The 27439-nt window shown below is 41.0% G+C and overlaps 2 protein-coding genes across 3 annotated transcripts in view; one reads left to right on the top strand and one right to left on the bottom strand.

Moving 5' to 3' along the window:
- Positions 1-76: 76 nt before the first annotated feature.
- NOC3L (NOC3 like DNA replication regulator) lies at positions 77-13544 on the top strand. Its single transcript, XM_072339608.1, has 21 exons — positions 77-143; positions 1893-2100; positions 2471-2597; positions 3999-4156; positions 4263-4319; positions 4960-5090; positions 5719-5880; positions 6704-6797; positions 6988-7163; positions 7358-7486; positions 7936-8067; positions 8311-8391; positions 9218-9318; positions 9754-9826; positions 9898-9961; positions 10053-10124; positions 10524-10705; positions 10923-11051; positions 11674-11771; positions 12101-12185; positions 13036-13544. Exons 1-21 carry the CDS (start codon positions 135-137, stop codon positions 13165-13167), a joined length of 2400 nt encoding a protein of 799 aa, XP_072195709.1. The 5' UTR covers positions 77-134; the 3' UTR covers positions 13168-13544.
- Positions 13545-13663: 119 nt separating this feature from the next.
- The window catches only part of PLCE1 (phospholipase C epsilon 1), a 147280-nt gene continuing 133504 nt past the window's right edge, over positions 13664-27439 (bottom strand). For both annotated transcript variants that reach the window (XM_072339606.1, XM_072339605.1), the window contains 11 exons: positions 27008-27139; positions 25609-25899; positions 24435-24598; positions 23270-23531; positions 22315-22433; positions 21835-21963; positions 20929-21138; positions 19760-19921; positions 19383-19601; positions 19051-19264; positions 13664-18150 (listed from right to left, as the gene is read on the bottom strand). In XM_072339606.1, coding sequence (XP_072195707.1) covers positions 19085-19264; positions 19383-19601; positions 19760-19921; positions 20929-21138; positions 21835-21963; positions 22315-22433; positions 23270-23531; positions 24435-24598; positions 25609-25899; positions 27008-27139 — 1868 coding nt within the window. In that variant the 3' untranslated portion in view covers positions 13664-18150; positions 19051-19084. The remainder of the gene's footprint in view (positions 18151-19050; positions 19265-19382; positions 19602-19759; positions 19922-20928; positions 21139-21834; positions 21964-22314; positions 22434-23269; positions 23532-24434; positions 24599-25608; positions 25900-27007; positions 27140-27439) is intronic.

The following is a 27439-nucleotide window of genomic DNA, read 5'->3' on the forward strand; positions in this document are numbered from 1 at the left end:
CCCTAACCACGCGTCTGCTCCTCGGGGCCGGGCCGCCAGGGGGCGCTCTGAGCTCGGCTGCGCGAGCGGAAGGAGCCGGCCCAGCCCCGGGACGGCACTTCCGTCGCCGGAGCAGCGCGTGTGGGACCGCCGCCATGAAGCCGGTAGGGCGCTGCGGTGCGGAGGCGCGGGGTTGGGGCTGTCTTCTCGCGAAGGCCCGGCCTGCCGTTGAGCCGTGCGGGTTTGTCGCGTGCTGTTGGAAGCGGCAGAGCTCTGCAGGGCCGCGGTAGAGCAGCGCGACTAGAGCTGACAGAGACCGCCCGCTCGGCTGTGGCTGCCCTGTGAGAGTCGCGCGTGGCTCTGGGGTGATTTCCTGCCTTCCTTCCCATCCCAGCCCCCGCGGCGTTGTGGCCCTTTTGCTGATGGGCGCACCTGAGTTCTCGTGGCACCTGTCGGCCCGCCCAGCTGCTCTGCTCAGCCCGCGTGCCCGGACCGCAGCCTTGGAGCTGAACCTTCGGCTGCAGCTGTGCTGGAGCAGAGCGTGGAAATGGAGGCGGGCCGAGGGAGTGTGCCCTAGTGTGCTGTGTGCTGTGCTGGGGGTGTAAGGGTGCTCTCTGTAACTAAAAGCGGGTGTGTGTAGGGTCTGATAACTGTTGGTTTCTCTAAAGCATTCTTCACGTCTCTCTTCTTATCAGTTTAACGTGTTTGGGTGAGATTGGAGCACATGGATGTTTTGTTTGGCTTGGAGAAGAGAGGGGATGTGGCTTTTTACATGGCCTGTAGACCCAAGGGGGGTGGCTTTTAAACTAAAAGAGAGGAGGTTTAGGTTAGGTGTTAGGAGGAAATTCTGTACTCTGTACAGATGGAGGTGAGGTCCTGGCACTGCTGCCCAGAGCTGTGAGCTGGTGCCCCATCACTGGAGGCTCTCAAGGCTGTGTTGGATGGGAACCTGGGCCCTCATCTGGTGGGTTGGAGCTCTATCATCCTTTTGAGATCTCTTACATCCCGAGCCATTCTAGGATTCTTCTGGTATGTTCAGATAAAAAAGATAAACCCAGGTGTCAGGTCCTGCACTTTGGTCACACCAACCCCAGGCAACCCTACAGGAGGTGTGGCTGGAAAGCTGCCTGATGGAAAGGGACCTTGGTGTGCTGGTGGACAGTTGGCTGAATATGAGCCAGCAGTGTGCCCAGGTGGCCAAGAGGGCCAATGGCATCCTGGCTTGTGTCAGGAATGGTGTGGTGAGCAGGACTAGGGAAGTCATCCTGCCCCTGTACTCGGCATTGGTGAGGCCTCACCTTGAGTATTGTATTCAGTTTTGGGTACCTGAGTACAAAAAGGGCGTGAAGGTGCTGGAGCAGGTCCATAGAAGGGCAAGAAGGCTTGTGAAGGGCTTGGAGAATATGTCCTGTGAGGAGAGACTGAAAGAGCTGGGGCTGTTTAGTCTGGAGAAAAGGAGGCTGAGGGGAGACCTTTAAATACCAGGAAGGTGATTGCAGCAGGAGCATGGTTGGTCTCTTCACCCTGGTGACAGGTGAAGTGGCCTCAAGTTGCACCAGGGAAGGTTTAAGTCGGATATCTGGAAAATCTTTACAGAAAGGGTAGTTATGTACTGGAATAGGCTCCTCACAGAGGTGGTTGAGTCACTGTCCCTGGATGTGTTTAAAAACTGTTTGGATGTCATGCTCAGGGACATGATTTAGTGGAGTGTTGTTAGGGTAGTATGGATGGGTTGTGGTTGGACTTAATGATCTTTAATGTCTTCTTCAGCCTGAGCAATTCTGTGATTCTATGAGTCTAAGTTGTTCAGCACTGATAGAGATACAAATTGAACAAGATTGCAATGAACGAAACTGAATTTGCTGAAGGGTTTGAACATGTCAGTTACATGGGATTCTCTGTTTGTTCCCCAGAGAAAAAACACAAAGCGCGTCCCAAGCTTTCGCAAGTTACTGAGAACTAGTAAAATAAAACTTGACAACAAATTAAAGAATAAACAGTACAAGCAGCAGAGTGCTGCTAAGAAGTATCGGAAAGAACAAAAGAAGCTAAGGCAGGCTGTCAGAGATGCTGTCTGTAAAAAACCTTTTCCACTGGAGGATTACAAGAAGAAACATGTTGGTAAGTGCTTGCTCAGTGCTGTTTTTTGCATAGAAAAGATACGACTGTTACTAACGTTCTGCTGTTTTACATTATAAAATTTTGTTCCAAAAAAACAGCATTCCATTCACTGTGCACAGATAATTGCTCTTCTTGTGTAAAGAAAAGAAAGGGAAGGTGTGAGAAACAGAAAATGCAGCCATTCTGTGTTTGCTCTAATTGCTATTGACTGTCACATTAAAGGGGCCATTTTCTGGGTTAATGTAAACATGTGCTTGAAGGTTCATGAGGTCAAAGTTGAAGTAAGGTGTCTCAGATGTAGTCAGCATTAGGTTTGTAAGTGTGAGTATGCATACAGCATCTTAATTTTTGCACATTATCCCTGAAATAGCTGAAAAACATGAGGAGGAAGAGGAAGATGAAGCGCTTCCACTGGACATGATGGATGAAGATGACTTGCAGTTAATGGAAGATTTGGCTCGAAAAGCATCATTTCTAACCAGAGATATTTCTTCTACGTGAGTATTGTGACATCTACTTTTTCTAGTATGTTAGCTTTGTTCAGTTTACGTGTAGTGTGATACGTTTATCAGGAGGTCACTTTCAGTCTGGTGTTTAGTGTTTCCTTAGTCTGTTCTACATTCAGTATTAATGTAGCTCTGCTGCCCTTCATGATGCTGTTTCTGCAGTGTTCGTTCCTGTGAGGTCCATGGCTGTGAGATGAGTAGCATTCCTCAAACTGAGTAAAACGACAGCCTGTACATGAGGGTCCTAGTCCTGCTTGCTTGTTGGTATAGTCCTTCATGGCAGATCTGTTCAGGGTGAAGTTTTCAGCGGACCAGGGCAGCTGCACGTGTAGTGGTAAAAGGAGAGAGCAGTCTGGTCTAGGTTAAAGAGAGGCTGTGCTAAGATACTAGTAGTTTCTGTTTTTCATCTCTGTATTTTATGTATCTTTTCCAAATTTGTTGAGATTTTAGAACAGAAATTATGTTTCAAAAGGATGTTTACCTTACAAACTTCATCTGATTTGTTCATTGTTGTCTTACTTTGAAGGGCCCCTGAGGATGTTACTGCTTCATGAATGGGAGCAGCTAGCACTGTGGTTTCCAGATGTTCCAAATGACTCAGACTTGTGAATAACAGCTGTATTTTCTTCATACTTGGCAAACAGTTACAGCTGTTGAGGTCCTGTGCATGTTGAGTAGGATCTGAGCACATAGGAAAGGTTTGATCTACACAGGGACAATGAGGCAGACTCTGGTGCTGATCTTACAGTGCTTGTAGGGTGGCAGTGTGATATAGTATACCAGTGGTCTTCCTTGCTGAAGCCTAGTGGTCTCTGAATACATGGTTTTCAGAGTCCATTATAGATCAGTAGTTGAAGTTCTGTCACTTACAAGACCAAAAGCAGTGTTCTTAGTAAAAAAAGACTGTGCTGCTCCCTTCAAAACGTGATTCATCGTGCCTGGCTTTTAGTTTATGAATAAGATGAACAGATAACGTACCTTGTAGTTGTGCCTGTACTACAGGAGAGTGCAACTTTGAAATTTTTTTTGGTAAATGTTGCATGCATATGTTAAAGCTCATGTAAATGTGTCAATATTCACCAAACAATCTGGCTGACCTGCTAGGCTAAGTAAGTCTCATTTTGTCTTTGCTCATTTAATTTCCTCTAAAAAAGAGATGGGAAGCGCTACTTTGTCTTGAATTCAAAAATTCTATATAGTTCTGCACTAATGTTGTCTCATTGGATGGTGACTGGTGCTATCACAGTGAATACACTCCAGCATTCCACTGCGTATGATCACCTGTAACTTATTTTTCTAAGTGTGGACACCTAATCCAGCTAGTATACTGTCATACGTGGTTCATGTCTAATTAGATGGTTAATCGATCTTGCTTGCCTTGTGTTGTATCAGTGAACCTGTTCACATCAAGAAACGTAAACGTGACAGCGTGATTGAAAAATATGAGAAGATACCAAGACGTGTAAATGCTGAACCAGAGAAAGAGCTCATCCATCTGCTCCCCATCAAAGACAAAAGTGGCATTATTCCCCAAACCATGGAAAAGCCAGGTAAGGCACAGATTTTGCAATCAGAATAGTATCCAAGATGTATATAATTTGTTCTTTCACATTTCTCAGTGTTTATTACGAGTTTGACCCTGGACTGTTTTTGCAGTTTCTGATGTTGCTGAGGATGAAGAAGAAGATACAGAAGAAATGGAGGTAACAGAAGGTAATAGAGTATTGTGTTTATTTACTTCTCTTTTTCCAAATCACTGATGGATCTGAAGAGTCTTGTTGCTGTTCCCTTTGTTATTTAAGTGCTTTTTTTAGGGTGTTGGTTTCCATGTTACTCTCAAAGCATTACAGTGAGTTAGAGATTATTTGCTTATATGGTAGGATCCCAGGACCTTGGGGAATGGATTTCCACAGCTGGCTTCAAAATCTCTCTTTCTTTAAGACACAGAAAATGCAAATATACCAACTGTATTTTTGAAAGAGAAAGTGATAGGTGAAAAAGTGGCTGCAAATTGTAAGGCTCCTCAATTTCTTGGCATGGTTGGGGTCATATGTTGAATTTGTATGTTATCACTGTGCTCGGGGAAAAATATTTAAAGATTCAATAAGATTTTTGTTCATTTATTTTTGCAAGTGTAAGATTGTAAAGTGGGGGAGGAATGAAACTGAGTTAATACAAGCTCTAGCAGATTTGTTCTTAAAGCTGCTTTTACTGTGGAACTGCACATCGTATTGTTGAGTGGGGTTGTCTCTCATCTGAAGTGCAGTATCTAGAACTGTGGTTTACAGCATGGTGTTTGTTACTGGCGGCTTCCCTGGTGACTCTCCTCTTTCATTCTTATACGCTATGCTAGACTTTAATGAAGAACCCCCACCTGTTCTCACTCCTGAGGAAATGGCTGCTCAAAGGAAAATAAAGCTGCAGGAAAGGAAGATGCACATTGCTGCCTTAGCATCTGCCATTCTCTCTGACCCAGAAAACAATGTAGGTAGCATTTATTTAACATGCGTGTGTGTCTGTGTTGTGCAGCAAGTCAGTAAATAAAGATCTGAAGTGACCAAGTAATAGCAAAAGCAGAAGAATACATCAGTAAAACAAGGTCAAGTATCAGTATTGCATCGCTCTCCAAGGACTGCAAGCAGTAAAACTGCTGCTGTAGGTTGATGCAAAGGGTTCAAATCTCATAAAGGTCCAGGTGACTGCGTTGGCTCTGTTCAGGAGAAACTTGGCCCTCTGAATAACTGCAGGAATAATATTGCATCTGGTGTTTCCTATACAAACTACCTTGTTCCTTAAGCATAACCCCTATTTCAGCTCTGCTTTCAGGGTTATGTATAGAAGTTCTCAGTGTTCCAGTATGTGCTGGTAATTAGCTATAATTCCAGGTAATTTTAGAATAGTAATGTAGTTTTAACATTCCCAAGATAAAATTTTGATGGGTTATCCAGCATTTCTTGGTTCATTGTACAATGCTAAGTATAGCTCAGTTAATTGTGTTTTTTTCCCCTAAGTGTTTAGAAATGTGACAGACTTGCAGAATTGTGTATTGTGCTTGGAAATTGGTTTGGAGGGTGATCTTCAGCTGACTTCATCAGTCTCTTTTCTTAATCAGATTAAAAAGTTGAAGGAGTTGCGTGCCATGCTGATGGAACAGGACCCTAATGTTGCTGTGATCGTTCGAAAGTTGGTCATGGTTTCTCTGATGGAAGTATTCAAAGATATTGCTCCTTCTTACAAAATTCGGCCTCTGACTGAAGCAGAAAAGGCTACCAAGGTGAAATATCACATTTCTCTATAGTTTTCTAAGTCATACAGATTTTTTAGATCGTGCTGAATACTGTTATTTTAACATGAATTTCTGGTTTAGAACAAAGAGCAGCAAATACACAGGCACTTAGGGAAGTTGTGAAACTGACACTTTTGGAACAGAGGTGTTTGATTTGAACCTTAATTCTTGCACAGTTCCTTCAATAAGCAGGTGACATGCTGGTGGTAACGGAGAGAAGTAATAGTATGCTAAATTTATATACCAAACCCGAGTGGGTGACTTTCATCATAAACCTTGGAATAAGACATTGTTTTTTGTCACACTGAGGGAAATGGAAAGAAAGCAAATTAAACACTGTTGTCACCTCACTGGCACAAATTACTGTGAAGTACTAAGTTTACAGAATAGATTCTTCTTGATTACCACATCCCTGGAGGTGTTCAGGGGCAACCTGATCTGATGCCTGACTTAGTGGTTGGCATCCTGCTCACAGCAGGGAGGTTGGAACTAGGTGATCCCTTCCAACCCCAGCAGTTCTATGATTCTGGGGGTTAATTGCAAGCAGTTTTGTAGGTGCTTTTAGTAGAGCCATAGCTCCATTTCCTTTAGTCCCTATAAATGAATTAGGCCTAGTTGGGAGAGGTGTTTAGAGCATAAAAAGCACATCTAGTATTAAGCAGAAATACTTCAATACATTTTTATTAATATGTATCTAAAAGGATAATGTGTGTTAGGTTTCTGATACATGTTTTAATTTTGTTTGGTTTCTTTTTGCACCACTGGCTAATTTTAGTCTCCAATTAATATTTTACTTGTGTGATGTACACAGGTTAAAAAAGAAACTCAGAAACTGAGAGAATTTGAAGAAGGCCTCGTGAGCCAGTATAAGTTTTACTTGGAAAATCTGGAACAAACAATTAAAGGTACTGTGAACACTTTTTTATAGTAAATGCAAAATTGTTTTCAGGATCAGTTTGCCTCTGCTGATTCAGTGCAAACCGTACCCATCTTTTATGTAATCAGTATTTCATATAATTGCAGAAGAACAATTTTAGTATGCAACAACTAAAATTGCATTTTGAAAGTAATTACTATTAATATTGTTTTTTGCAGATTGGAAACAGAGGAAGTTGAAGAAAAGCAATATCATCTCATTAAAGGCATATAAAGGCCTCGCAGAGATTGCAGTGAAGTGTCTGTGTGAGCTGCTTGTGGCCCTACTGCACTTCAACTTCCACAATAACATTATTGTTCTCATTGTTCCTCTCATGAATGATACATCAAAAACGGTAAGTGATTTTCTGATTGGGAAGAGTTCTTGTTTTGCATGAAAAATAGTTTTTTTCTGAGTTTCATTCCATCATCAACATCTTGTGGCCTTTTCCCTATTTTACAAGCTGTGAGTGCTTTCTGATTAGTAAACACCATCAGTATTATCAGTTAGCTGTTGTCATGGAAAAAATTGTTTGAATTCACCTTTCAGATCTCTGAACTGTGCTGTGAAGCAGTTAAGAAACTCTTTAAGCAAGACAAGTTGGGCTTTGCTTCACTTGGTGTAGTTAAAGTCGTTTCTGGCCTTGTAAAGGGCAGAAATTACAACGTTCGACCTGAGGTAAGAGTCTTTCTGTTATACTTCACAATTTTCATATTTTGATAGTTTAAAAAAAGTCTGAAATTAGTGAAGCTGCTGCCTATAGACAAGCAGAATTTCATCACTGTAAGAAGATTAGAGGTGGGCTGGGCCAGAAAGCTAGAAGGAGAGAGAAGGGCAGGGGAAAGAAACTGGGAGCAGAAGAGCAGATCTCAATGGAGATATGAGTTATGTCAGGCAGGAAGACTGGAAGTGAGAGAGGCAAATGGAGAGATGGATAAAAAATAACATTGCTGAGGAGAGAGGAAGGAAATGTGAGCAGAGATGAATGAAACAGATGAGAAGGAACATGAGAGTAAACATAAGAATCTGTGAGCAGCAGAGCTCACCAACTAGTATGAATTCAGGATTTCTTAGCCCCTCTGTTCCTCTTCTGTTGATCACCTTTCACTTTATTTATTTTCCCATAGGTGTTAGAAGTTTTTCTTCACTTAAGAATTAAGGAAGTGGAATTAAAAAAAGATTCTGAAGACATTGCACCAAAGAAAAAGTTCATGACTTTCAAAGAGAAAAGAAAACATCTTTCAAGAATGCAAAGAAAGGTAATGATTGGTGCCTTTTGGGTGTTGATAGTATATTCAATCAGTTGTTTCTATTAAGAAGGAATGCAGCTATGCTGGTTGCCCTATAGCATCACAGGATGACATAAGCAACTCACCAAGCATGAATTGTTCGTTTGGAAGGTTTGTTCACTGGGTATCTTTGGGATCTGGGTATCCAGGCCCATTGGAAACATTTACTCTGCTGGAATGTTTGTTTACTTCAAATGAACTGTGTGTTTTCAGTGGAAGAAAGCAGAAGAGAAGCTGGAAAGAGAACTTTTGGAAGCAGAAGCTTCAGAAAGTAAAGAAAAAAAACTGAAGCTGGTAAGTAATTTAGAAATGATTTTCCCATTTTTGCACAGTAGCAGCTCCTAATCATTTTGTAACCAAGCGTCTCCCTAACAACCCAAGCTGTCAGTATTTCACACCTCTGGACACTGTCAGCAGCAGAGAAACATTTTGCCTATGCCAGAGGTCTCGGTTTTATTAAGTAGAGTCCTTTCAACGTACCCAGGAAAGCCAGCTTAGCTATTACTTAGTTATTTCCTTCTGTTGTGTGCACAGAAAGGTATTCGAATGCATTGATGAATGTCCTCCCTGTGCCCTATTCCTGTTGCAGGCAGCACTAAATAATGGCTTTTTCCAATTTCACTGTGGCATTCAGGCTTTTAGAGAGGAGTGTGGCTAGCTTGATCTGAGGGGAAGAGAGGCTGTTCAGTTAGGAGAGTATAGAGGGACAGAATAGGGAGAAGGAAATCAGGACTTGAGCTTTTCAGCATAAGAAGAGCAGAAATGGCAGTGCCAGGACTGATTTGGGCAGCCTAAGTGCAAGCTTGGACAGAGAGGTGTGACAGCTGGACTGGCAGCATTTTCTGCTTGCCTCTCTTTGGAAGGAGGCAAGGAAAATGTGCTCCACTCTTTTCTGATGATCCAGTCATGTCCTTTACCTCACCAGTAGGTTTTGCTGCCCAGTTCCAGTGTGCTGTCACTGATGTTGGCACTTGAAAAAGTACTGATATAATTTAATGCTATGGTAAAACATAACAATATTGTAGTACTCGTACTAGGCACATTTTTAATGGACTTCTAAGTGAACAAGAAATGTCTGATTTCCATGCTTACATATTCTACTTTGTTTTCTTCCCATCAGCACACAGAGACCTTGAATATTGTATTTTTAACATACTTCAGAATCTTGAAGAGAGCTCAGAAGTCTCCGCTTTTGCCGGCTGTGCTGGAAGGTCTTGCAAAGTAAGAACATGATTGACCTTCTTTTGTGTGTATCAGAACAGGCATAAACTGCTGAAAGGCTTTGTGAATCTTGTAGGCAAGAAGACTGACAAATATGTTGAAATTCTATTATTTCTATGCTGAGATACTTGGCTACTTCTGCAAACATTTCAGTATAATGCGAAATTGCCACAACAGCATCAATATGATGCATACCCAACAGATGTGATGTGACTCTAACAGTTTGTCTGATCGCTTCCTGAAGAACCTGAGCACATCTGTAGTGCTATAGGGAAGCTGAGAACTATCAGCTGGGGGCTGAATTCTCCATGTATGGGAGGATAACAGATGCTGAGCACTTGATTTAGCACTGCTTTAAGGTCTGGGTTTCGCTAAGTCCGAATGCTTTGAGCTAAATTTGCAGGGGATGTTTATAGCTTATCTCTTTGATTCAAGGTTTGCCCACCTCATAAATGTGGAATTCTTTGATGACCTGTTGATTGTTCTTCATTCTCTCATCGCTTCTGATGTAAGTAGAGCTTAGTTGTAGAATTTTCTTAAAATTAACTTCTGGGTACTCAATCAGTTTTGCATTTACAGGACTTAAGCTATCGTGAGAGTCTTCACTGCATTCTCAGTGCTTTTCAAATACTCTCTGGACAAGGTATGAAATCTTTAAATAAAAACAACAAGCACCTGAAGTGTAGTAGCATTTTATTAACATAATCACAAATAAACACATTACTCCTTTATAGGTGATGTTCTTAATATTGATCCAATGAAATTTTACACGCATCTTTACAAGACGCTGTTTAGCCTACATGCAGGTAAGTACAGATTCTTATTTTCAGTGTCTAATTAGATCATGTTTATTCTGCATGTTTGGTATCACAGCCTTAATACAATGTTAGCAAGCCACTTATTTTTAACAATTTTTAAAAGATGAGTCCACGCAGAGTTAAAATACATCTAATTTTTAGAATTTCTGATGGAATATTTTCTTAGAGAGGAACACAGAAGCAACAGTATGTTTTTTTCTGTTCAAAGTAGGACTGTCTTTAACAGAAAGGGGTGAATGGTTACGTCTGGGTCGCGTTAGTGCCCCATTTGAACCTTTTGGGCCTTCATGTTATTTCTCAGGTTCCAGTGCACAGTCAGTAGCAGAATATTTAATTTGTGTTCCTGGTCATGATGATTTACTCTTTGTATGAAACTTTGCATTTGAGGTGCTACCAACGATGACATAGGGATTGTGCTCCGGTGCCTGGATGTCATGCTTGCCAAGCGGAGAAAGCAGGTTTCCCAGCAGCGAGCTCTTGCTTTCATGAAGAGGCTTTCCACTCTTGCTCTTCATGTTCTTCCACACTCCAGCATTGGAATCTTGGCAACAAACAGGATATTAATGCAAGTAAGTTTTACTTGTTGGACTTTGTAGCTTACTGGTTAAAGGTTGCTGAGTTTTTTAACAGATTGATTTTATGCAAAATGAAGCGTTTAAGCATTTTAAGCAAAAGCATATCCTTAAATGCATCTGAGGTGGAATATCATGAATTGATTCTTGGACTTAACTGTGTTGTAATTGGATATATAGTATAAGCATCTCAGCCTTTTTCTTTGTGTTGTAGACATTCCCAAAGATGGATCTCTTATTAGACAACGAATCTCAAGGCAGTGGAGTTTATCTCCCAGAACTGGACGAACCAGAGCACTGCAATGCCCAGAACACAGCTCTATGGGAACTGCATTTGCTGCAGGTTAGTGAGTAGCTGAACAATTTAGGAAGGTGAGCAGTAAATAACTACTATCAAATACAGAACAGAGTTCTTCAGGCTTATCAGTCAAATGTGGCCCATGTGGGCTGAACCTGTTTCCAATGCAGAGGAACAACAGCACGGTAGTGTAGGGAGGCACAAACTCTAAAGAGGGTGATACACACTACTTATGAAAGTACTATGCTGAGTCTTACTGCAGGCTGCCTAGTAAGATTCCTTTTGAAACTCTTTCAATCTGTTAAAATCCCAGATGGTCTAGCCCTTCTCCAGGGAGCAGCTTACACCTGTGTCTGTCATTCCAGGCAGCGTTTGTGGTTTGGGGCTTGCAGAGGCTTTCTTCTGCCCTTTTTCTTGTCTTCTGGGAGAATGAGTTAACTGCAGAGGATTTTTCTCTCAGCATAACAGCTCCAAGTGAATAAATATATGACTAGCTGCTCTCGTTCACTTAACCTTAGAAACTGATTATGACAGTGCTCATATTTTCTGTTTAAATCAGAAGCAGATTCTTACATCTTATTGGAATCAAAATAAATGGGAAAATCCATGGGTAAATACAGTACCATTATCTCTCACCCACTTGCCTTTTTTCCTTCCTTTCGTACAGAGACACTATCATCCAACAGTGCAGAAATTTGCAGCTCATCTTGCTGTTGGAGCTCCAGCTGAAGGATCAGCAGCTCTTTCACTCGATATGAGCAGAAGGTGAGCTATACAAGGGACCTGTTTTTAAAAATAGCATGCTAGCAAAATAGCAGTTGTTCATAATATGTTAAAGGAATAGCTAAAAATAATTACTCGTAACATCTTCTTCTCCAGCTGAGTATTTAGATATATATCACTGGCTTTTACTAGCCCTATTTCATACGTACAGTCTTTTCTAGTCGATCTTCTTTACTCTGGAGTTCACTTAAGACATGCTGGGTGGGTATGAATGGTGTTGGGGGATAAGCTGTTTTTGCTTTGGAGGTATATTATTTTGAACTGTATCTAATGACTTTTTTCTTTCACTGTAAAAAATGGTTTTGCTATAGGCCTGCTACAGAACTTTTTGAGGCATACAATATGAAAGGAATGACCTTCAATCCTCCCGTTCCATCAGTAACACCCAGACGAAAGGTAACTTCATGTCCTTTTATGACCATGGGATGTACCAGTTTAAGCTTTATTTGCTATGTGCAGACATTAGCACACACACTTTGGCTTTCTGCTTTGTGTACTTTCTCAGTTAGATATTTTTTAACTGGCGTAAGATAGCACTGACTTATAACAGAAGGAAGAAATGCTGTATGAATATTTCCTTTCCCATAGCATTAATTAACAGAGTCATAGAATGGCCTGGGTTGAAAAGGATCACAATGATCATCCAGTTTCAACCCCCTGCTATGTGCAGGGTCACCAGCCACCAAACCGGGCTGCCCAGAGCCACATACAGCCTGGCCTTGAATGCCTCCAGAGATGGGGCATCCACAGCATCCTTGGGCAACCTGTTCCAGTGTGTCACCACCCTCTGTGAAAAACTTCCTCCTAATATTTAACATAAAACTCCCCTGTCTCAGTTTAAGACCATTTCTCCTTGTCCTATCACTATCTACCCTTGTAAACTGCTTGCATTATTGCCTTCACTTGTCCTTGGATCTGAGATGCTTAGTTTTTTTTTTAAGAAAGTGTTTGGAACAGGAAGCAATGTGTAAGCTCCTTCGGAACTGGAAGCTGTGGCTACATATAAAAGGTATTGTTCTAGAGAACACTTTAAAAGCAAAAAAAAATCGTCACCAAAACTGTGATCATCTAAGACATGCTGGACATGTGACTTCCAAGTGAAACTTAATGGCAGTTGGATTTCAGTGAGCTGGCAGTTCTGTAGGTCAGGTCTAGGAGGTGGCCAGGGTCATGGGAGAGAAACAAGACTGCTAATTAAAGATATTGGACTTGTTTATTAATACAACTAATATTCTGTTATTTTCAGGACACGTTCTCACATATGGATTCATTTCTAAATCAGGAGCTGACTGAACAGCTTCAGCAACACATGAGCAACACTGTTAGTCACAAAACCTTGGACTTTGCTAAACACTTAAAGGAATCATCCTTGTCCTAAGTGGATCTATCAGTTATGTTCAGATGGCTTCTTAATTATGGACAAAGATTGTCTGGAAGAAATTTCCACTCATCATTAAAGGAATGCAAGTAGGCTTTTGTTTGAATATAGAAGCACTCAATAAACAAAACAGAAGCTTTTCACACAGGTACAAGGCCATCCTAGCCAGTGTTCTCAGGGCTTGGGATCTGCAATGTTCAGTCACATCAGTAATGTAAAAAGAAACAAACCAAGGTCAGTTTAAAATTGCCTGAAGCAGTGCATTACAGTATTTTTGTTTATAGTTCCTAATATTTTGTAAGAGAATATACGTATATGTGGGTTTGAGGAAACACTGGGTTATGTTGATATATAAATAAATATTTTGGAAATACTAATTTAGTGTTGAAGCCTTTGATATTCAGGATACCTCCAGCTTTGGAGTATGTGTTAATTTCCATGTTTTTATATTTTTTCTTCTGATGTCTCCAAACTGTTTATTATGTTTTGAGATGATTTTTGCTGTGCATTTATTCTGTTACAATAAGACCATGGTATTTATTAGCAAATTAAGATTACTGAGTTCCATTTCTGACAGCTCTACAACGTCTTCAATAAACCATCACAGTGAAGAATACAGGAGAAATTCAAGGTAAGAATTTAAAGTCTTGATTTTTCTCCCCATTCCCCAAATATCAGCTATTGTCTGGTTGTTTCAGAATCCATTTGTCCATTGACTACATGATACTGCTGGTAACCTGTGTTTCTGGCTGCTTAGGTTGTCATCCCCATAGCTTTTCACTGCTTGCTAGGTGATTGCAAAAGTGTACATGGCTTAAATTCCAAAGAATTCCAAGAGTGCCATCAGCCTTTGTCAGGTCAGGAAAGCAAAAGGAAAGACTCAACATCTTAAACCATTTATTTTTTTACAACATATACAAATACAAATTTATTCTTCAAGTCAGGAAAGAGGAAATAGCCTAAGTGGAAAGCTGCTTTTAGAATTGTTCATTTTACATAGTTTCCAAACAATCTACTGACCGGCACGTAGTGACACTGCACTGTCAGAATGCTGTGACATGCATTAGGAGGCAGAGGAAGGTGAGTGTGCAGCTAATAAGTAAGTCAGTCATTCTGAAATACTCTGTGCAAGTATTGGAGCAAAATCTATTCATTGTTATTTGTGTTTAATTTGCTAACCCTGCCAAATGTCTATCACTATTGCAGTTACAAAATATCTATGACGTAATGAAAAAACTCCACCATTGTTACATTTAGTGGGATACCCTAAAAGTAAATTGAGTTTTGTAGCTGTTTTCTAAGAGCCAGTGATTAAAAAACAAAGCTGAAGCTTGGCAGCATTTAGAGAGCAAGAGCAGAAGGGAGAGAGTTCTGTTTCAGAAGCTGCAGAGTCAGCCTTTCACCGAACTGGAAAGCTACTGGCAAGTTCTTTTTTTGAAGACAAGTATTTCCTGAATATTTCAGGAACACATTTCCATAAATTACTAGTTGAAGTCTTTAATTCCTAGAAGCATATGTTTTCTGGAAGCAGACCATTTCGAAGAGATGGCTATTGAGATCCTTTGTCTAGTAAAACTCTGTAGTATCAGTAAAAATAGGTGATACAGTATCAGTAAAAATAGGTGATGCTTAGGATTTAAAAATTGTAAATATACTGTATAGAAATTGTACAGTATTTTGCTTTTTTGTTTAGGTTGGTATTTGTAAGAAGTAAACAGGAAACCCTTCAGCCCATAGGAATTACCCCCCAGTCCTGAAAACTGAGCAGTACCATAGCGAGCCCAGGATCCCTGGCAGCCCGAGTGTTGTCCTGTCCAGTCACAGCACTGCCAACAGCCCTGCAAACAGCAAATGCTTTGCAAGGAAAATCAAAGCTAAGATATTGGTATAAAAGTACAGTGGTTTAAAAAAAAAACCAAAACTTGAATAAAATACTCCCATATGGCCAAGAGGCAACTGAGCCATGAGGGTTTTTACCTGTAAACTCATCAGAACGGGGTCTGCTATCACTCAGAGTGCTTTTTTTCTGGAAGGTGTTGCTTATTTACATTCCTTTCTTTCAGACTTTATCCTGGAAGCTGCTTCCTGTAAATAGTTTGTAACGTGAAAATGAATATATTTTCCTAATTGAAGCCCATACCCAGCCAAAAGCACAGAAAGGGACAAAGCTGTTTTGTCAGAGGAATGTGTGGGCAAGTATTCCTGCAGAAAGAAAGTGATCTGTGGATAAGTCAAATAAATTTTCCTGGTAGAGTTAATAACTTTCCACATAGACTGTATTTAACTGAGCTTTCTTAAAACATAACAAAAAACTAAACCTCTTTCATGCTTTAAGTGGTGGCAGATTTTCATTAGTGGGATATTTGGAATGAACACAAGAGGAAGGGAACTCTCTTGCTTTCCACCTGCACCAAACAGGAACTGCATTTCACTGGCAAAAAAACCCTCACTCTGACACTTGGCACTAACCAGAACCTTTCTGTAACTTGAGATTGTGATATTTGTGCCTTAATGAAAGTACTGGAACATTATAATTAGACTGACAAAATTCTAGGTAAATATTTTCCTGTTCCATTTTACTGTGACGAACAGCAGAAAAAGCCATTTTAGACCTTGACTGATGAGGAAGATACATTAATCAACCTCCAACAACTGGAGAGTTATTGTATTAGCAGAAGAAGTACTTTACAGATATTCCTATGGTAAGTGAGTTCCACTAGACTCCAAGCCAGTGGTGGAGCTGCATTAAACCTTGTGACGCTGCTGCTGTTGCCCCTGAATTTTAAAAGATATATTTTTTCAACTTAACTTAAATCTATGTGAAAGAAAACCATTACTGGCTGATGGAATGGGTGTAAGGCTTTTCTGTATTGGAGCGAGCATGGTGCTAAGAGTGATGTTAAGAATGCCATTTTCAGTACTGCTGAATTTTTTTAAAGTCAAATAATTAAGGATAAACTCTACAGGAAAACAGTTTTTATTTCTAAAAATGCCCCAAAGCACTTGAAGAAAAAAAATCAGTGCTACGAAACTGCCTCTGCGTTAAAGTAACAGAGAATAAGACTAGCATTTAAGAACCTGCCTTGGTTGAATTGTGCAGTAGGTTGATGCATTTCCCAGTAATTCCGAAGTATTCCATAGCAAATTAATTATGCTTAGAAAACTTTTGTTTTGTATCAGCACTCGAGACAAGCAGTGCACAGCCTCAGGGAGGGGATATGAGACCAGGTCTGGTGTTTCTTTTCCTGGCAGCTGGGAATGACCTCAAGGGGGCACGTTATGCCTTGTTGGCGGCTGACAAACAGCTATTCTCAGTAGTGCATGGTAAAAGAAACTGGTAGGAGAATGTCACTTCCACCTGCTTATTTATACGTCAGAGCATGAGTTGGGTTTCTTTTGGTTTATTCTCTAATTACTGGGGGAGGACGGAGGTCCATAATCTACAGGGAGTGGACCTTCTTTCCCTCTCATACTTACACATCCTTGTTGTAGCTGCAGTGCTGTTCTATTCTTTGCCTGATGCAGACTCGCTTAGGGGCAGCAGCAGTTCGTGTCTGAGTGCTAAAGTTGGCCTGCAGTCTGTGACTGCAAGAATCAGTCCCTGTAGTGTGGATTCTCACTTGAGTCAGGCAGCTCACTGTGTGGCTCAGGGAGCGCTCTGGGGAGCCCAAATGTGCACAGGGCCACTTACCACAGATACGCTTTGTATGGGAAATGGAAGGGATGGGGTGGTTTCAGCAATTGTCTTATTTGTTCCCCTGTAAGTTGGTATATATAGGTAAATTAACTAAATAAAAACGTTAATAAGCCCCCATGGAGTAAAAAAACCAACCAAACAAACAAAAAAAAGAGACAACCATAATATCTTAAATATCAAAAGATGAATTCAGCAAACATCAGACTTTAAAACAGTGTTTCTGTGTAAACAAAGTGTCAAGCGTTGTAGCCTAAGAGTGTTGATGTTCTCTGAGTTTAAAAAGTGGGAAAAAAAACCAACAGCTGTAGACATTTCCATACAATTGTGAAGCATTAACTACATTATTCAGTACATTTTTCAGTATAGTTTGAGTTTGGTCAGTTTGGGGTGTCAGACTTCTTGTGCTGAAAAGGAACAAGCAGGAAAGTTCAAACATCTTTTTCTCCTCTAAATCCAGAGGGAGGTGAAAGTTTAGCAGTTTCTAAAAAGTAGTATATGATAAATATATTACACAATGACACATACTTTGGAACATGATAATAAATATTCTTTCTTTAAACACAAGCCTGGAAAACTAGACTTTATAAGACGATAATGCTGTTCCTTGTCAATGTATCGCTACCACTTAGGTGTATTTAACTATTGTACAATATTTTGTTAAAGCAGATAAACCATAAATAACTTGAGCAATTTGTGTATATTCACCAAAGTTAAGCTGATAAGCCAAGGAAGTTACAGTATATTTAAATCTCTTTACAGTCACTAAACACAGTGTTCAACAGGAATTGTTATGTAAAAGTGCATTATTTTAATATAATACACATAAAAGAACACTCCGGTTCTCTGCCTTTGGTTTCCCTTAAGGCAATTAGCTAAAATCTGTTGTTTCAAAAGGAGGCGGGGTGGTAACATTTGCGTACAACATACAGTCCAGGAAAAATTCTTCATCTGCCTGTCAGGACTTTGCAGAAGTGAAGATACAGGGGAGGAGGGGACCCTTCGGGCAGCTGACAGGCAGCTCTCCCAGTCTGCCATCCCAGATTCTGGATGTTGATCCAGCAGCACTGCCTGGTTAAGCATTAAAAGCACAGACCAAACAATTGACGACCAGTTCAGACCTCAGCAGATTCCTTCAAGGGCACTGGAGAAAAGGGTTCAGTGTTGTAAATTCCAGTTTGCGGAATAAATGAAAGAACAAATGCTGGAGAGGAGGGAATGTGACTGGGATTTTTCCACAATCTACTTCATAGTGCTTGATGTGGATGATTTGGTATTGCCTTTGTTGCCTAGAAAGAAGACGTCCCATGTGTTCGTTCAGATCTGAAATACTTTGCAAATGATGACATTGTTTGAATTCTGTTTGTTAGAACAGTGCTTCAGCACCGGTGTGACACGACGTGTCAAATAATGCTTTAATAGTGTAGTAAGTGAAAAGGAATTGCAATCGCCTTAAATTCACTGTATGTGAAGTGGGATTATCAACGCTGAGAAGATTTATTCTCTGTTTACAGTGAGCTGTAGCTTCTCAGATGACAGCTTAGTGCTGTAGTAGCACTATGCAAATGTCTGCGTAGTGTAAGTGAGTGGGCAGTTAGATGGACCGTCCTTATATAAACGGTACTGCTGCATTTCAGTCGTTATTTTAAATCAAGCAAGGAGAAATTGAAGGGCTACAGAAAGGACAGTAAAAATGTTTAAACATTTCTGGCAGAAATTCCACAGAGAGTGACAGTGCCTCTATAAACTTGTTGTTAAAAAGGAGATTGTCAATCCCAATGATTTTATTAAATGCATGCAATGTAACGTTTAGTAATAAAAGCTCTACTGGATGCCTTGTTTACTCAGGCCCACAGTAGAAGGCTATAACAGGACAGTGACAATGGAGCAGTCGCTCGATTATGAGCACTGTGAAATCTACCAGCATGCCAGCATGCAGCATTCCGCTTTTGTTTCATAAACGGGTAAAAAAAGGTGAGTGAAACTCCACGCCATTCTGATTCATTGCAGTAATGACCTCATAAATGGCTGGAGATCTCACCCATCTTTCTGGGGCTACACGCAACTACCTTTAAGGCTTTTGTGGATCTGTCAGTCCCTTACAACTTTTAACCAACACTAACGGTGAAAAGATACTCTGTAACTTATGTGTTACATTGAGTCTAATGCTGAGCCGTGGTACCTCATACCTCATACAGACTGTGCTGGAGGCACTGGTGGTGACTATTCCATAACGTCACTAAAAGTCAAGCTGCACACAGGCCTGTCATCCTTAGGTTGTGGGCTGTCAGGCAGGACTTGCAGGGGTGGTGAAATGAAGCCTCGGTACTGTTTACTTGACTTGGTCAGCTTCTTGAGTTCACTGGTAAAGGAAATGCCTTTTCTTTTGTCATCTCGTGCTGCCTGTAGAACAGAACAGAACTCAGAAATGGTTTAACAGGCTGTTAGCTGTGGAATACAGAATATAATATGAAAACGTCCAACATTTTTCTAAGCAAAAGCAAAGTATTCCCTCCTTTACCTGAACCTGTTCTTTGAGTTTAAGGATAAATTTTCCCGCTCCCTTCCACTTGCTTTGTGCTTGAAACACACACTCTTGATCAGAGAGAATCCTCTGAGACGGTTTAGATGTTGAGGACTTCTTGTTTGCTGGCTCTTTTGTCACCTCTTCCAGGAGGACATAATCGCTCGGATTTGGATTGCTCAGAATGCTGTAGGAGTACTTGGCTTTGCAAAGAGTCTGCATGAGAGCAGAAAAAAGACCAAAAAAAGCCATCACTTCAGATTCAGGTTACCAGGCAGATCCCTCAGCTGAGCACAAAGCTCTCCTACCCTGTATAAAAGCAGCCTCCACCCCACACCTTACAGACCCACGTGTGGAAGCAGCATGCTGCTCACCTGCTGGATGACATCCTGCGCGGTGCTGAAGCGCGGTGCCTTGATGACAGTGCGTGGTTGTTCGGGAGAGACATCGTGTACCTGAACGAAGAAACTGTCATCCTCCGAGGTGATGGCTGCTTCTTCCTTTGCTTCTTGAAAGACGTTTCTCTCATTTAAATTCTGAAGAAAAGAGAGCCAAATTCAGCTACTGCAGAGTGCAACTCAACGCGGTGGTCATAGAAAGTTTTCATCATTTGAAAATCAGACACTGTTGTGGCCCTACTTCATTAAATGCAATTGCTCTGCATAAAACAGTTTTGGCAAGCCAATATTGCTTACAGTGTATATACCCATGTTTGTAAAATCAGTGTATCTGTAATACCTTTCCAGCTCATGCTGTGCTGTACAGAGCAGTACAGAGCACAGACACAGCATTGCTTCCATCCACACTAAGGCAGATTTTCACCTGTGTTTTCCGAAGGAGCACAGCTCAGCAGTGACACGTTTGTGGTCGCACACACTGACAAAGTGCAGCAATCAGCTGAACGAAGGAGGCTGCTATAATTGCACAAATACTTATTACCTTGTCTCCAAATGTTAGAAACAAAAACAAAATACTGACTTGTGTAATATAAAACACTACCATACATACCCAGTGTTTAAATTAAGGAAATCACTGCATCTTTCTACTTTAAATTAAAAGACATAAAGTATCTCATTATCTCAGGCTACCTTGAAAATGTCATCATCCTTCAAGGTTTTTAAAGTTCTTTAGAAGCAAAATCCTTTCTGTTATTTTTCAGAACAACAACAAGAAAAGCTGCTGATATATAAACTGATTGGTGATTGTAGTCTGGAGTTCTGTTACCTACAGTCCTTTGGTATTAACTGGCTTCCTTTATATTCATTTCCTATCATGTCAAAATCTCACCTTAAATTAGATCTACAATCAGTCAAAACAGTAAGCCAGTGGTAGTGGAGTTTGGGTCACAGAGCTGCTATTAGCGTTGCACAGGTGTGTATACTGACAGGTGCATAAAGTCTCACTGTGCTTGCACAGAGCTACGCTTCATTTTCAGTGACATTGCTTGCCAAGTAGAGAAACAAATACTGCATCCTTTTGTTTCCTGCTCCTAGGCCATTTTTAGCTACCTTTGTAAATCACAGTTTATCTAAAACAGACTTACTTCCTCTCGAGTTTTAAAGATGATTCTTCCAACATATCCTTCTTCTGGGAACCAACTGTTCAAGAGCTGCACAAGCCCTTCTTCAGGACCAATTACTCTCTGGAATGGTGGTTTTCTGCATTCACTCTTTTCCTTAGATAAAAAACTTTTCTCTTCCATCAGAAAATAGTCTGTAGCACATGACTCGGTGCCTTTTGTGGTCTCCAAGAGCTGAGACAATAAACACACAGCAATTAGAATGCTAAATATAAACACTGCATAATTAGTAGCTATAAATGAATATGAATGAAGAAACTTTTAAGAATCAGTAACTATTCCGACAGTGTGGGCATGGCTTCCACTGTGTTCTTCCTTAAGCAGTTATTTCATGCCAGGGTAATGCACTGTTCTCCTCAGGCCTGCCAGGCAGCTCAGCTATTTCAGACAAGGCCGTCCTGTTTCAGCTCATTTCTTTCCTGTTGGGCAGGCCAGACAACAAATGCATCCCAGGACAGCGCGGTCCTTTCCTACTGCTGGGATAACAGCCCCTCTAAGCTCTTTTTCTCCTCACAAACATAGCCCTTTTACTCTCTATTCCTGTGCTGTTCAGGTCCAAGGAGCTGTACAGAGGCCAGCCCTCTCTGGCTTTCAGTCATACAGACTCTTTCTCAGATGGCCAAATATTACAATACTAATAGGGAGTATGTTCTAAGGTTAAATACCCTTTCCAAGAAGAGAAGCCAAGATATGGAAATAAAACACAGCTATTTCTGTATTTCCAGTGCAATTAATTCCACAATCATACATTTCTGAAGCAATTCCTTGCTGTATTGTTTCTGCATGCAAACAAACGATTCATGGAGACAAACACCCAGAATGAGGTCAGTGCAGGTTGGTGTGGCAGGGCCTGCAGTCCTGGGCACTCACCTGATGGAGAAGCTGTGCAGCTGTGGTCCCTCCGCTGATGTTAAAAACAGTGAAGGGCTCCGGGCCTGGAATCCCATGGATTGTCACTTTGTAAGGCACAGAGGTTTTCCTTTCTCCTGAACTAAACAGCTGTTAAGAGAACAGGTTACTGAATGCTTTAGGTTGCATTGAAACATACAGTGTAGACAAGATGTAAGGAACTCAACCAAGCAAAGCAATGCAGCAAAGGCATGGCTTTTACACTGCAGAACAAGGAATTTTAAATAAATAAATAACAAAAGCTTTATCCTCCCACAGTTCTAGTGGGATTACCCTACTTACTTCCACTATCATTGCCCAGAAGAATTAGCCATTGGGGTATTTCTAAAACATGTGCAGGTTTAGGTGCAATATCTTTGAACATCTGCTCGTAGAAGTCTCAAGACAGCAGACATCATTAAGATAAAAACACACAACATTCACAAAAAATAATTAACTTACTATAGATGCAGGCACAGTGTTTCCAGAGGGACTTTCTTCCATCCGTCGACTGTTTATGAACAAACTAGAGATTTCTAGTGCCTCATTGTGCAGGTTATGGAGCTGGACATGTCTATAGCCTGAAGAGAAAACAGTGCTTCTTAAGTATTTTACCACACTGTGGGACAAAAGTCTCGCAAAGTGAAAACTCAGACTTGCTGCATTTTTAGCTAGTACTTGCTTTATCTATAGAATTTAAAGCACTGGAATAATAGTGCATTGATATTCGTGTCTGTACAACAACTTAATACAAATGCTATGAACTTTGAATGGCAAATATAGCTACCCTTACGTTGCTGTAATATTGAATGTACTCATACATGAAAAAGCTAATAAATATTAGCATATGAATGAAGCAAAGACACATTCCCATAGGGAAATGTGTATATATTTGTGGCCACATCTCCTCCTATGCTAAGACTGTCCTGTTGTACTACAGAGGCATGAAGTAAACTCAGAACTATGTATGTCTACCATTCTGCTGAAGAGCTGTTGGCATCATGGAAACTCCCTCCCCAGGTGTCACAGCATTACTAGTGCTGCTTAGATTTTCACTCGCCTTTGTTCACTTTTCTTTCACACCTCCTACGGGCAGTGCTGAAGATTCATCTCTGCCCCAGTGATCACCAGTTAGAGCAGTTTCTTTGGTCAAGGGCAAGTAATGGAGAGAAACCATTCTAGTCTTCCTAAGGGAGCAGCAATTCCTGAGCTGAGTCAAGCCCCTGGGGCAGCTGCCAGCTCCAAGGGAGCGTCAGACCAGCATCACACTGCTGGGGTAAAACATGCTGCCTGGTATTTGTTCCCTGTTCCCTCCTGAAGAACGCAACCAGCTGATTAAAAATATCCCTCCGTCAGGATTCAGTCCAGGAATCCAACAAACCATTTTGGCATAGGATGTTACTACAGACCATTTTACCTCTTTTCAGAGCTTTCAGTGGAATGATTCTCTGAGCCGTTATAGCTGAGCTGTTATTTTCAACAACTGCAAACCGAAGAAAGACCAAATCTTCAAAATGAACCCGGAAAAGAAACTGCTCGTTCCACATTGGGTTGAGAGTGTTGCGATGAATGGGTTTGGTCCGGAAATGGCAGCTGTCCAGGGGCATCCCAAGCACATCGATTTCGATGCACGGACTTCCTGTGCTGTTGCTGGGGCACACGTTTTGCCCAGACACGATCTGAAGTTGAGGAGTACAGAGGTGTGAGTTAGCAGAGACATTCTTTTCTGCCACAGTTTTGAGCGAAGCATTGTTTTCAATCACAGCCCTAAGCATGGTTTGCTAACCAGTAGACTTAATTTCAGTGCCCCCATACTCTGTCATTTCCAGGGCTCTAACTTCAGCACTGCTTTAACCCCACATGTCATTGCTACAGTATCTTTCCTCTGAAAAAAAAATACACTGCATATCATGAGTGCAACCACTCGAGGCATTTGAAAGTTGATCCAGAAGGAATGTCCCAGTAACACAGTCAGTAGGGATCAAATTTTCTTCTCAGTTACTCTGGAGCGATGGCACTGACCTCTGCCTCGCTTTGATGTGCACAACAGAAGCATTAGGTTTGCAGTCATTCTGGCTGAGAGACCCCTTTGGTTCTTACCAACCTCCATTTTATGCAACATTTCTGGAAGAGAACACCAATTTTTTGCCACCAATTCAAGAATAATACATCTGATTATGTGACTTATTTGAAAATATCTTTTTTTAATATTCAGTATGGTTTTCCATAATGATTTTTTGTGTAGCTTCTCACATGTTCACAGACCTGAAACATCCAGGCCTGTATGTAAGTATGTGCAGTTGTGTGGTGGAAGCAAAAATGTTTTCAAGACTGGGTTTTGACAAAGGTTGTAAAGAAAACAGAAAGTAACTACAGATACAAAGCAGGCAATAAAATGAAATGAAGATGACCATTTGCTTCTTCCCCCTCCAATTTCTTTTAGTTAAATTAACCCTCAGAAGTAGATACAGCAATCAAATATTCACACAAAAGCCTGACAGCAATGCTGGCTTAAGAGTGCAGTTAAACATTGCCTATTTCAGTCTATCCAGCTGCATGAAATTCCCATTTAATGTACTTACTGTTAAAGAATATATAGCTGGCTCCTTATTATCAAGATCTCTTTCTAATGGACAAAACTGCTGGTACATTGAACAATTCTTATCCCACAGAACAGGAGGTTTCAGAACATATCCACAGCCACCATTAGCCTCAAACATCGCTGCATTGAGTTGCAGGGGAAGATCTGTGAAAGTAAGGCAGCCAGCACTGAGACAGAGCAGTGGTACAGTGGAAGAAAGAACAGCGAGACAATGACATGTTTTAAGTATCTGGTTTTGAATTTTAGTTGTGCACAATTGTATGGGAAACTGTTGATCACAGCCTGAACCTCTGATCAACCACCTGAGGCAAGCAATGAGTCAGCTGTGGGAGTACAGGTGAAGGTAATTCAGCTGTGCTACTGGAAGGGTGGAGCTTGGCTCCACCTCTCCCAGATCTCATGTAAGGGCTGACCATCACTAAGGTAGGATCTCTTTCTCTGGAGATTGCACCTTTGTGGAGTTTACTGTGAGCCTTCAACATTGATGAGTGTTTTCCATTTGCCATAGATTATCTTTCTATCACGATGATCATTTATATGAAACATCTGTTTAACCTCTGTTTACCTATCGACTTTATAACTGTATGACTGTACAACAGTCAATTCAGGATTGGTTTTCAGAGAAAGCTGTAGCTTATGTACCTGATTTATCCAATACTTAATTATACAAAACTATAAGAATAGCTCATTCTCTTCTTTCTTATGTCTTCAACCAACTGTAGGACCCACATAAGCCTATTCTCTGAGAAGTATCTAGGTATCTGCTGTGAACTGCAGAATGAAAAAGCATCAGCTCTTTAGCTTTGTAGGCAACCTGATGATCCCTAATTTGAAAAGGTGAGGGAACACAATAGAGGAGAGAAAAAAGAGTTCTGAGCAACAATTAACTACCAACCAGCACTTCCAATAGAAACGCTTCAGTATGTTTTATACTTGAAATTACAGAAGATAGCAGCTGCCTGAAGTTGTTGCTGGGCCAGGTGCTTCTGTGGTACTGGAAGACAGACTTGCTCTCATTGGCCTAAAAGTTCCTAAACCCAAATTAGATTGCCGCTGTCAATCAGGTTAAGTGCTATTGCACAGTTTAAGGACTTAATTCGCGTGTAAAATGCACAAGAATTAGAATCATAGAATTGCGTGTCCCTGACTCGTACCGTCTGTCTGGTAGTTAAGAGCCACGAGCTGCACGCCATGAAGCCAAAAGATGAGCGGGTGGGGATTGGAGGAGTCGATGCGTGTGGCAGCGGGGTACGTCCTCAGGAGCTGGCAGGTGGTGTGCTGGATCAGCTTCTGCGAGTAGCGCCGGCACAGCCGCTTGGCAGCGTTCTCGTTCAGGGAGGAGATGTGGTAGCACTTGGGTGTCCTTATGATAGCACTGAGAGAAGCTGGAGAATTATAAGGAGAGGAAGGGTCTTCCCACGTCGGTCGCATCACATCAAAAGGACCTGGAAAGTAAACAGTACCCTCAAGTCATTGCTGCAGATCCAGAGACTCCAAGAGTCCAGTGTTTTCTAGTGAATCGTGTGTGTGTACCATAGTTATGTTAGAAAAAGACGACTCTGGAAACTAATACCATTCAGTATAAACATCAGCTTCCTCATAGAGTAAGAGAACTCCATGAGAAGAAACAATGTTGAAGCACTGGAATGATTCTGTGGTTAATACTTAGGGTACTAAGTCCAAACTCATGACTGTAGTGTTGGCATCTGTAGCTTTGCTCTCATATACTCACCCAGCTGTAGTGCCTTCTGGGATACACTATGCCATTCTTCTCATTCATACATTTTACATTAGGATGAAAGGCAAGATTGAAAGCCACCTGCTTAGCCTCCGAACGCGCAGTCTACAGAGTGCCGTAAGAGTAAGGGGACAAATGCAGCAAAATACTTAAGAATTAGACACTAGAGTTTCTAGAACTGGCCTCTAGAAGGGAGCTAACTGTGTTTGCTGCAGCCAGGCCCTTGGGCTGGAAGAAAAGCAACATTCTTTGAGTCAGAAAATAAGTACAAGAACGGGTACAGCTTTCTGTCAACAGCACTGTACTTAAAGGCAGGGGATCTGGGCTCATCCCTGCTCCAGGGCCTTTTCCGTACTTTACTTTGTATTTCTTCCTGCGGAGTCTAAGTTATTTTCAAGGTGTAACTCAGGAGTTTGCACCATCACACATTAGGATATGGCTGTATTTTGACAATGAATTCCTACAACAGACACTAAAACTCATTTTCAGGATCCAGCACAATAGGATCCAGCCTTCAATATGAACTTTAAAAAGTATTGATTTGTATCTTTTGGAATATCAACTTTAAGACATTTCACCTAAAAAGTGTGTTGCTTTTGAATTGCTTATAAATTAAGGTCTTTATTTTTCTGTTCTCACATTCCACTACTATGCACTCAACACTTTTTATAACAGCGTTACTGTCATAGCTGCTGCACTAACAAAGAAAACACTCTGAAGTTCAATATCTCACACATTGTTAAGTATTTGATCTTTAACAACTTGGTCTGGTACAGCCATTTCACGTGACTGCTGAAAGAAGATGCTAACTTTACCTTTTCCAGATGCTTTGGCAAGAGTAGCTGACTCCCCAGGGCTCAGTCTACCAGGATTGTTGCCAAAAATGGACTTCCTGCTTTTTCTTTCTTTTCCTCTGCTAGAGCCAGATGGGTTTAGAGTTGACAAGCCTGTTCCCATAAATGTAACATAAATGAGCCAAAAAACATGACCAAGAGGGCATGACATTTTCCATCATATTTCACATAATTTTTGAGCCACGAATACTCCTGTAATACAGTACACAGGGCCAGCTGTGTGATTTTCTCCAACATTTTAACATCCTTAGATATATGCATGCCTTTACACATTATATAAACATATAATATATGTGTTTATATGCATAATGTTTATAGAATGTATATGAAGCAGTACAGACATACAGATATATCTCTGGGATACAGCTTTTCTTCAGTTTACTTTTTGACTTA

This window comes from Excalfactoria chinensis, chromosome 6, assembly GCF_039878825.1.
Source record: "Excalfactoria chinensis isolate bCotChi1 chromosome 6, bCotChi1.hap2, whole genome shotgun sequence".
In the NCBI taxonomy this organism is placed as follows: Eukaryota; Metazoa; Chordata; class Aves; order Galliformes; family Phasianidae; genus Excalfactoria; species Excalfactoria chinensis.

Bases quoted from the DNA above. Each gene is read 5' to 3' on its own strand.
- NOC3L (XM_072339608.1), top strand. The intron at 6,798-6,987 runs GTACTGTGAACA...TGTTTTTTGCAG, and splicing joins TCTGGAACAAACAATTAAAG to ATTGGAAACAGAGGAAGTTG. The intron at 8,392-9,217 runs GTAAGTAATTTA...TCTTCCCATCAG, and splicing joins AAGAAAAAAAACTGAAGCTG to CACACAGAGACCTTGAATAT.